Source organism: Otolemur garnettii, unplaced genomic scaffold (genome assembly GCF_000181295.1).
Source record: "Otolemur garnettii isolate 467f Iridium unplaced genomic scaffold, OtoGar3 scaffold00057, whole genome shotgun sequence".
In the NCBI taxonomy this organism is placed as follows: Eukaryota; Metazoa; Chordata; class Mammalia; order Primates; family Galagidae; genus Otolemur; species Otolemur garnettii.
The window spans coordinates 1,972,570-1,983,652 of record NW_003852452.1 but is presented as its reverse complement, the minus strand read 5'-3'; the positions used below and the strand labels follow the sequence as shown (position 1 = coordinate 1,983,652).

The 11,083-nt window shown below is 37.4% G+C and overlaps 1 protein-coding gene across 1 annotated transcript in view; it reads left to right on the top strand.

Moving 5' to 3' along the window:
• Nucleotides 1-11,083, top strand: part of ABCC9 (ATP binding cassette subfamily C member 9) — a 126,471-nt gene that overhangs the window by 31,187 nt on the left and 84,201 nt on the right. Inside the window, exons 11-13 of the mRNA XM_023514704.1 lie at nucleotides 962-1,124; nucleotides 6,276-6,316; nucleotides 7,205-7,347. Coding sequence (XP_023370472.1) covers nucleotides 962-1,124; nucleotides 6,276-6,316; nucleotides 7,205-7,347 — 347 coding nt within the window. The remainder of the gene's footprint in view (nucleotides 1-961; nucleotides 1,125-6,275; nucleotides 6,317-7,204; nucleotides 7,348-11,083) is intronic.

Sequence of the window (11,083 nt, the reverse complement as noted above, 5' to 3'; positions counted from 1 at the left end):
CTGCTTCTCCTTATTTCTGTCTGAGCCATATGCCCTTTTTACTCCAGCACATAAATATAGAAAGGTGTGGAAGAGGAGTTTAAGGGGAGATGCGACTATCCCCAAACATCTGTTTTTCATTGGGCTGTGGATACCATATTCACTCACTGAACAATCACTTGATTGGTCTTTAAGACCCTGTAGAGACAATGAGATGGATACAGATTAGGCCATTTGCTACTTTTGCTTCTTACCATTTGTCTTTGGACTACTCTTCGGCCCTTTTGATAGTTAATAGGTCATATTATACTTTGCTAGTAATTCTACTTTCATATTTGGTGGTGGAGGAAGCTAAAACAGTTGGCTAAATGGAGGCTTGTCTATCACGAATCTCTCTACAAGTAATCTAAGTCGTTAGTAAATCCAATTCAGGCCTTAGACAAGAGTTTACAAAGACGTATGTAGAAATCTCTTAAAGTTAAGATAATGGGCTTAGTTTCAATAACTGGATTGTGAAGATGCAATGTGAATGGACACAATATTGTATCCTCACATTTCCAAATAAGCATACTAGCTCTTGTTAAATTCATTGTTTTTTTTTTTTTTCTTCTTCTAGGTATGAGTAGATAGCAGGGAGGGAAGAATAAAATGATGTCGCTGTGAGGGGGCATTATGAGTCTCTTTATTTTTTCCTTAAAGTTATGTCTATATTAACTGTAGGTGTTATTTAAGGAAATCATGCAAAACCGAAAAAACTACTGTGGAAAGAAATGTTGAGGCCATCTCATTAAACTCTGCCTTCTAAAGCTGAGAAGACTGAAGCATGGAGCGTTTAACCACCTCTCCTGGGAATTTTACAGCCTGCTTTGTGGCAGAGCCTGTCAGAAACCTAGATCTCCTCAATCCCTGTCCATCGCGTGGCCCTGCCTTTCTGATTCACTTGGTTGCAGCTCACATTCTTTTTTATTCCTTTGTTTTATAGGATTATTCCACAGAGAGACTGAAGAAAACCAATGAAATCTTGAAGGGCATCAAGCTGTTAAAGTTGTATGCCTGGGAGCACATTTTCTGCAAAAGTGTGGAGGAAACACGAATGAAGGAACTGTCCAGCCTCAAAACCTTTGCGCTTTATACATCGCTGTCCAGTAAGTTGTTGTTGCTCTAAGAACAGGTGATGAAATAACAGCAACCAAAAATCCCACGGTCTGTTTACATTGGGATAGGTGAAATATTCTAGTCATTAAAGGAACACCATTTATTTTCTAGACACGTGCTGTCCAATAGTCACTGGCCACATAAGGCTGTATGGACTTTTAAAGACTAAGCCCAGGTTAGAGTCAAATAGACTTGAATTTGATTCCTTACAAATAGTATGGTTTAGGCTATGTTACTTTACAAACTGAAAATTGTAGGCTTCTTTATCTGTGAAATTAGGATGGTGACGATAGCAGTATCTGTAAATAAAACCTTCATATCAGCTGGGTGCAGTGGCTCATGCCTGTAATACCAGCACTCTAGGAGGCCAAGGTGGGTGAATTGCCTGAGCTCAGGAGGTTGAGCTCAGCCTGAGCAAGAGAAAGACTTTGTCTCTACCACAAATAGCTGGGTATTGTGGTGGGTGCTTCTAGTCCTAGCTGCTTGGGAGGCTGAGGCAAGAGGATCACTTAAGCCCAGGAGTTTGAAGTTGCTGTGAGCTATGACATCATAGCACTCTATGGTGACAGAGGGTGACAGAGTGAGAATGTCTCAAAAAACAAACAAAAATAAAAAAACACCTTCATATCAGTTACAATTGAGACGGATAACTGATTTTCAGTAAAAATGTGGTTATTGAAACTGTTTTGACTGCATTATTATTGATCTTCTTATCCCCCAAGGTCCTTTAATACTATTTGCAGGTATTTTTGGTATTTTTTTTAACCTGTCTCTTTGGGAGCTTAGAATATAATATTTTCTTGAAGTTGTTAAAGAAAATATATCCATTTTTAAAAATTGAGGAGGAAAAATATCATTTTCAGGTGAAAGAAACGAAATAACATTTGCATACAATTCCTTTCCCCAATATACAGAGGGTGCAAAAAATATATATACACATTTTAAGAAAAGAAAAAACTGTATTAAATTTGTAATACTTGGATCATGTTTGACTTCCATGATTATGGGAGATACATGACATAATAAATAAGATAACCAATATTATTGGCATATACCAAGTATTACAATTTTAATACAGTTTTTTTCCTTTCTTAAAATGTGTATACTTTTTTTTGGTACATCTGTATTTTCAAGAATTTTTAAATACAAAGCTCTTTGTCCAGAACTCTAATTTTTAAAAAGTAATTATTTCAAAAATAGTGTTTTCTTTTTTCAGGGTGTTAACTCTGAGGACCCTCGAGAATAATGGGTTCATAGTAGCACAGTCCATTCATTCTCCTGATAAGTCGACTTGATCTGTATGTCAGTTCTGTAAACCTAGCAGTCTGGGAGGCTGAGGCGGGTGGATTGCCTGAGCTCAGGAGTTTGAGAGCTAACAGTTGATTTGATTTGTATGTCAGTTCTACTCAGCTCTGTCTTTCCAAGACCTTTACCAACTTAGTATTGGAAGTTGATAAATCCTTTCTTCTTGATAAAGAGAGAATATGTGGCTTGTACAGCCTATTTGTTCTAGCCCTAATGCTTGATGCATTAAAAATGAAACTGGAAGGAATTTTATTTTCCAGCTGTGCACCACTGTTAACATGGTGTGCGAATGCTAGAGGATGGAATGATGGAAATTTACTTGCTTATATAATTCTAATCTAAGCTCATGCCCCTATATTACACCCTTCTCTGCAGGGGGCTGAACTTCTTATGGGGAGAATGAATGCGGCAAGAAATAATGATAATAATAACAACAAAAGTGACAACAAAAAATGTTGAGAGTATACTCAGCCAGTGATTGCCTTTAATAATTTTTCATATATCATCTCATTTAATCCTCACAACAGCCCCGTAACTGATAGTCTATTATTAATGCCATTCTAGAAATCAAAAGGCTGAGGTGTAATGAGTTTAAGTAACTTGAACTGCAAACCATCCAGCTGCTAAATGGCAGAGGTGAGACTTTCACTAACCCAGTCTGCCTGTCTCCAAACGTGAGAGTCGGACTGGTTTTGAAAGACAGATAAAGGAGGAGAGGGGAGAGGAGAAGAAGAAGTCATAGAGGTGCTGTGATGAACATTCTAGTGCAAATGTCCTGAGGGAATGGGATTGTAGGATCAAATGAAAGGTTTACTTTTAGCTCTTTGAGGATTCTCTATACTTCTTTCCATAGAGGCTCTATTAGTCTGTGATCCCACAAGCAGTATAAAAGTGTTCCCTTCTCTCCACATGCACGCCAGCATCTGCAGATTTGAGACTTTGGGAGGTGGGCCATTCTCACTGGGGTTAGGTGATATCTCAGGGTGGTTTTGATTTGCATTTCTCTGATGACACAAGAATGGAAAAGCAAGTATGTAATTCTAATATGAAGCAAATAGATAAACAACTAGAAGTCCACATGAGAGAAAAATACAATTAAATGCCAGGGAGGGCCAGGGAGGGCAGGAAAGGGGAGAGGGATTGGTAAACCCTCACCTAATGGACACAATGTAATGGTTTACAGCATACCACCTGGGTGGAGGGCTCAACTACAAGTTGAACTTTACCTAACAAATGCAAACAAAGTAATGTAATCATCTGTACCCTCATATTCATCTGAAATTAAAAAAAAAGAAGTCATAAAGGTAAAAATGCATGACCTTGTGTTCGTCATAATAGGCAGCAGGAATGCTTGAGTCAATGGAGCAAAATATTAATTTGACCACTTCTAGTTTTATTATTTGACCAAATGTGGTGTTGTTGATGGTTAAGCGCCTGAACTATGTGAGTGAGTAGAGTTAGCTGTAAATCCCAGCTCTGCACTCTGTAGTGGTGTGGCCTTGATCAGGTTATTTATATCTTCCTAGCCTCTGTTTCCTCATCTATAACATGGGATGATAATATCTACCATGTAGCATTGTAGTAGAGATTAAAGTAGATAATGAAGGCTGCAAATGTTTATTGAGTTTATACCCGATTCCTGGCACAATGTCAAGTGCTTTATACTCATTACCTCATATAAAGCACCTGGCAAGTAGCCTGGTACTCAATAACCTCTGCCCCTCAATTTTTCATCTGAATATTGATTATAATAATAATACTTCTGATGCAGGTAGGTTTGAGAATCAAGTGGGGGAGTGAATGTGCCTTTGTTAAGTGAATGTTAAAATATCTGAGGAAAGTATTGTAGAATATGCAAACACCAAATGAAAAATACAAGGGATAGAAAGAAAAAAATCAACTCTATAGGATAGTGGTTTCCCTTGGGTACTAGAGAGCAAGGGGACTTGAAATCAAATCCTGATTCGGCAATGTGTGTGCTGGATAATGTTGGTCGGTTAATTGTTGAATTCTCAGTTTACTCGTCAGTTATCTCAGATGTGTTCATGGTTCCTTAGAGAATTAAATAAGGTATTATATGAGGCATTTACAAAAGCACCAGAAACATAAAAGTACACAAGTAATGGTATCTCCATACCAATGGTATCTCCAGCACAAGCAAAGATTCATTTCTACTTTTATGAATTGGGGTTCTCATCACTTGAGATAATATTTTAGGGGAAAAAGAAATTCTGTTAACAATTTCCTAGTCTCCATTATCAAGGGTCATGTACCATCAATGGGTTTTAATTCATTAGTAAAGGCAAAACAACACTATGTTACTTTTCATCTTTGCTTTGATAGTGTTTTATATGGAAAGTAGAAAGAACCTGGGTTTTCAAATTGGAAGGTAAATAGTAGTTATCCATCCCAATTATCCATCCTGAAGTCGAAAGATCTGGGTTTTAATCCAAGCTCTATCACCACTTTATTAATCATCTTACATGTTATCCTGCCTAAGCTGTTATTATTTTATTATTGTGTAGGGTTGTTATAATCATTAAATATGAGAATCTATATAAAACGCTAACGTCATACCTCAGTAATTGTGAACTGCTGAGTAGCAGTAGAACACTATGGTACCAGCGCAGACGGAGGAGCCAGACAGCGTGGGTTTGAAGCCCACCATGTGGCCTGGGGCTTCTCATTCTCACCTTTATATTTAGGTAGTAAGAATATCTGCTATGATACTTGATGCAGATTGACATGTGAATAGTTCTGAATACAACAGTTGTTGTTCCTATTCTTCCTCTTCAAGAGGAGATTACTTAAAGATCCAGAATATAAATGACTAAGTAATGACGAGGGTAAGAGGGACCATACACTTAGATGATAGGGTGACAATAACCAGAGAAAGAAGCTTCAGGCAGAGGCATGGCTCCGTCTGTGCCATTACAGAGCTCAGGTCAGAGTTGGTATTCCCAGGACTGTGCAGACTTTGTATTTGATAACTAAGTCACGTCTGGGAACTTAGTTATCTGATTCTGTTCTGTATGCAATGGTAAGGATATTTCAGGAAAGCAGATGATTGTTTAAAAATCCTGCCTCCCTACCATCAAGAAAACTTGATTCTACCTCCCACTCTGCATTGCCTGGCTCCGTTACCAAACAAGTCACTGAATTTGGGGGCCCTTGGTCCTTCAAATTCTACAGTTCATGAGCTGTATGACTATAAATCATCAACTTGGCTTTTCATTTTTACTATTACTCCCTCAACTACTATTTTACTTTCCAATTTGAGTTTTTCTCATTTCAGCTAAGCAGCTCATGCTCATCAGATGAGAGTGAAAAATATTCCTGCAGAGATATCTAAACAAGCACAGGGTTCAGGATCTGGAGTCATTTTACTAATTGAAAATCATTAATATCATGACTGGAAAGAGAACTGGAAGGGATGTCAAATTCTTATTTTTAATCTGTGTACTAATCCAATTTTTAGAGATGTAATCAGTTTAGTGGACCAAGTAAATTGGGGGTGCAAAGCCTTTCGAGAATACACATGTGTTAAATCTATATTTTGTATAATTAAAGGATAATTTTATCTGAATTCTGTTGTTTATAACATTTCATTAAAAAAATCAATAAAGAAAGGCAGACTCTGGTTAAGAGTAACACATGGGAGCTCACGCAACTGCAGAACAGGAGAGATCAGCTGGGAAACGTTTGTGGCCTCCAGACAAATGTTATATAAAACCCTTTGTCTTTCCTGTCTTAAAGTAATAATAGATGATTAATTAAAGTTACTGAAAATGTTTTCAGCATTCAGTGAAACTAATGTATTTGATTTCTTTCCACAGTCTTCATGAACGCAGCAATTCCCATAGCAGCTGTCCTCGCTGTAAGACATTTTTTCATGCCTTTAGAAACTGAACCAAGTCGGTGTTTATAAATGATTTATGAACAAGAGTGTGTGAGTAGTGATGACCTCACCTCAGCAACGTCCCTCTGCGCGGTCTCCATTGCAGTATCTCTAATCCAAGGTTTCTGAATCCTGACACTTTGGACATTTTGGTTCAAATAATTGTTTGTGGTAGGGATCTGTCCTCTGTGTTAGGATGCCAGTAGCACCCTCAGTTGGAACAATGAAAAATATCCCCAGATATTGCCAAATGTCCCCTGGGGAGCAACATCAACAGTGGTTGAGAATTAACTGTTCCAATCTCAATGACCTGGTTCCCAGATACTCTTACAACAGGATGGAGCATCAACAACCAGAAAATGTTAAATAATTACATAATAGTTCACACTAATACGGCAAACCCAGAAACTAGTATTATCTGTAAAATGTAAATAAGTCTTCACTGTACATCAATGCTGGCAGTTTGAGTCTAGGTCAACAATAGGAACTCTAAAACCAGAGAATGTTCTCTTCTCTCCTGTAATATTTTAGTACTGGTTGGGAAGAGCTTAACTGTTTATTGAAAACTCTACATTGTCCAACTCATTATTCTCCCTACTCAGTAATTTGACAGAAGTCAGTTTCCTAATCTGTAAATATAACCTGTCCTGACTTTCTCCCCAGTTTATTGCTAGCATGACGTGTAAACCACTAAGTATTCACCAGGAGCAAGTGTTGTTTTAGTTAAGGAGTGTCCGATAAAGCCATTGTTTTCGTAGTTACAATGGACATACTGGCATAGCAGAAGATGTTAGGTTTCTAAAATTGAATGTAAGCCTGTCTAGAACTTTCTCCAGCATTGTCTAAAGTTGTCCTTTCTTCGCACAGACGTTTGTGACCCATGCGTACACCAGTGAGAATAACTTAAAACCCGCAGAGGCGTTTGCTTCGCTGTCTCTCTTCCATATCCTGGTCACCCCTCTGTTCCTGCTCTCCACAGTGGTCAGATTCGCAGTCAAAGCCATCATAAGGTATGCACTGAAGTATCTGCAATTCTTTCCTTAGTGATTATTTATGATGATGGCCTGCTTATGTGAATGAATTTGAAAAAATATAAAAAAGAGCATTAAAACCACTGCCTGGAGACAGCTATTGTTACAATTACGGTATGCCACCCTTCAGGCTTTATTACATAGAAGAAATTTTAAAATAAAAATTTTAAAATGTATTCATGCTGTGACTCCTAATTTCACTTGTAGTTTTTATTATATTTTTACTGGCTATGTAATCCTCCATTGTTTGAAACTCTTCTAATTTATTTAACGATGACCTTTTTGTTGGACATTTAGAATGTTTTATTTTCTCTTCAACATAAATAACACTTAGGGAAACACATTTTTCTTGGTCTTTGAACTTTGAACTTTTCTCTAAGGATATTCTGAGGTCGGATTTCTAGAAGTGGCAATACTAGTTCTAATAATCTACACGTCTTCAAGGTCCCTGATGAATACGTTGCTTTTCACTTTTATTTTGCACTGAGATGGTGGTAAGTCAAAAGGGGTACCATTTTTAAGATTTTTTTTTATGAATACAGCAGCCATAATTTCATAGTGTTTTCTACAAAAGCTATGCTAGTTTACGATGCCACCAATTGTGACAGAGAGTACTCGTATCAACATGTATTTAATGTATTAATTTTAGTTTTAGTCCAAAAAAGAAGTCAAAGCTCATAGTCTATGAAAATGGAAATAATTATAAAACCATTTATTATTTTTCTCATTTCAATATGCTCCTATAGTTTTTTCAAGCAGTGTAGCCTTTGTCTCACAACTTACTGTAATGCACAATTGTAAAAATAGATGTCTTATGATTATGGCCATTTACCCACCATTTTTACTTGCATTACATAAATAAATGTGTACCAAACTGCATGATACTACACTGCCTATACCCTAGTCTACATGTCCCCATAATCTACCATAAATAAGGCAGTCTTAAAGTAGTATGTTGCTTTTTTGATATATGATTGTTATAAACCCTATAAAGCCTCAGCAAGTTTCATAAGCAGTCCTTCATTTTGAGCCTTTGAAAGAAATGTGAAGATATCTCAGTACTGAAGAATTGGAAAATCGAGCCAGTCGGTATATGAAATATGATGTTTCCATTGACAGTAACATAGATCATCTCTTATAAGCTCTTTTAAAATGAGCTGATTTTCCCAATGTCTACATGTCATACAATTAAGCTGGTGAACTCCTCCTGGAAAAAGTGCTACATACTTCCCTGCTGGTATCACTTACCAAGTGCTACCGTTGGCCATCTGGGGATCGTAACGATATTCGGTGGGAGGCATGTAGTACTTTTTCTAGAATGAGTTCATGAACTTAACTGTCAAATCTTGTATATATTGCTAAGAATACTAGTCTTTGGTATTCAAAATACCAGAGTCTCCATTTTTAGGCAATAGTTTACCCTGCCTTACTAATGGCTTAATACCAAATAACATTAAAATGCACGTAAATTATCTTATTGCAAATGCAGGTCTGATAGGATGTGATAGTATCATAACATAGTTTCAATCTTATTCTCTAAGACATGTCATTGATAACCAAGTCTTAGCCCTCTGGACCTCTAAACACTAACACCCTCACTTTCCTGCTCTGCCTTCTGAAACACTTCTGCAGATCACTGACTGCTTTTTGCAGCCCCACTTCCAAATTAGGCAGTGCTCTGGAAGGGAAGCTACTTCAAACAATAAAATTGATAAATGGCCAGAGTCTGCTATTTCGGTCCTTATTTTCATTTTCTACACTTAACAACTGTCCCTTTCATGGTTGCACTTTTAATTGGAATTTGATTTTGTACTACATGTGGAAATAGAAAGCTGTTGATAACTTACAGTAGATAACCCCTCTGAAATCAGGAGGTTATCAAACTCTAAAGGACTTTAAGAGTTGATCTAGAAAAAAAAAGAAGAAAATAGTCCATGGATGTCCCTCAAGTCCATAATAAAGAGTTCTACGGTACTAAATCCTAGTATAGTAGAGGGTGGGTGTCCCCTGTATACTTTTACATAGCACTTGCCCTTCTGTGTGTCTCAGGGAAAAGGCATTTGCCAGTTTGATAAAGACCAGTCTCTTTGCAGGCTCAGTTCCAAATTTTCCAAGCCATAGACCAAATAGTATCTGCTTATAAAAACTTGCTTCTCGAAAATGAGTTTCAGAGGTTGTGAGTCCTCTAGCAATGGCTTGTCAGCAGAGGATGCCAATTTTTGTACCCAGTATGTGGTGGTTCTGGGAGCCCCAATGAGCACTTTCCCGGTGTTGACTGGACTTGTGGGATTTTTGTCTGTGCCTGGGAACCTGTGACCCGTCCTTGATGCCAGTTGGCCCACAGTGTGTTGAAAAGCCTGTTTATAATGGGAGACTTTGGTCAGCTGATTTGGAAACCTCCTCTTCAGGACTGTGAAAATCCCAAGTCCTGTACTCCCAGGCATTCAGAGGTTTGGTGGGTTAAAATGGGCTGAAGCAGGCTTCCAAACTTGTGTTATAAGTGCATGAAAGAGATTTGTAAACCTCTCTACTGGGAGAAAATCGCAAACCCTGTGAAATCTTCTGTTCCTGGAAAGTTCTATACTTTCTTTTAAAAAGGTTTGGATTATGGGTGTTGCCTGTGGCTTAAAGGAGTAGGGCACTGGCCCCATATATCAGAGGTGGTGGGTTCAAACCCAGCCCTGGCCAAAAACTGCAAAAAATAAAAAAAAGGTTTGGATTGTTAGCCAAAGTTGTCTTCATGGCATTCAATAGTTGTGACCCATTTATGATGTGTATATGTAAAAAATGGAAGCAAGGAGTTGAGATTCAGGTTGTTTCTTCACAACCCCCAATGCCTGCACCATTTTATAATGAAACATTCTTATCTACATTTGCAAAACACAGTGATGAAAAGTCACTATCAGCTAAAATATTAAAATACCGGAATGCATGATCTTTTAAGGGGACTTGTCTCACTTCCCCACTTTATTTGTAAAGATATTTATATGTTTTGCTTTTCTGGAGGAGAATTATGGTATATCTTTGATCAATAATTTGAGCTGGGGTTTCTGGTGTTTGATATATAATGCAATATCTATGTCCAAAAATGTTATCTGCCAAAGGATAAAATGTAAAGCAAATCTCTCACTTTGTTGGGAAATAACTTTGTGTCCTTTCTCTCATGTACCACCCAGAGGAATGTATGCTTGGCCAGTCTAATTCATTACCTTCAATCAAATATGCTATTATTGATATCTATTATGAAGCACACTGGCAGCATGGCTTGTCTCTGTTTTCCAGTTTATGAAATTTCCTAATATATAATTTTCCTACAGAAAATACAGGTGACTACTGGCAACAAAAGCAGTTATTCCCTATTATTATAGCACCTGTCCAAGCTGTATTTAAAGCTGTATTTAAACACACAAAGTAAGATTTGAGAAGTGAAAAAATAACATGTAAGCATGGTGATGGGATTTTAATGGGGATTGCATTGAATCTGTAAATTGCTTTGGGAAGTACAGACATTTTGATGATGTTGATTCTCCCCAGCCATGAGCATGATATGTTCTTCCATTTGTTAGTATCTTCTGCTATTTCTTTCCTTAGGGTTTTGTAATTTTCTTTATAGGGGTTCTTCACCTCTTTTCTTGAGTATATTCCTAGGTCTTTCTTTCTTTTCTTTCTTTCTTTCTTTCTTTCTTTCTTTCTTTCTTTCTTTCTTTCTTTCTTT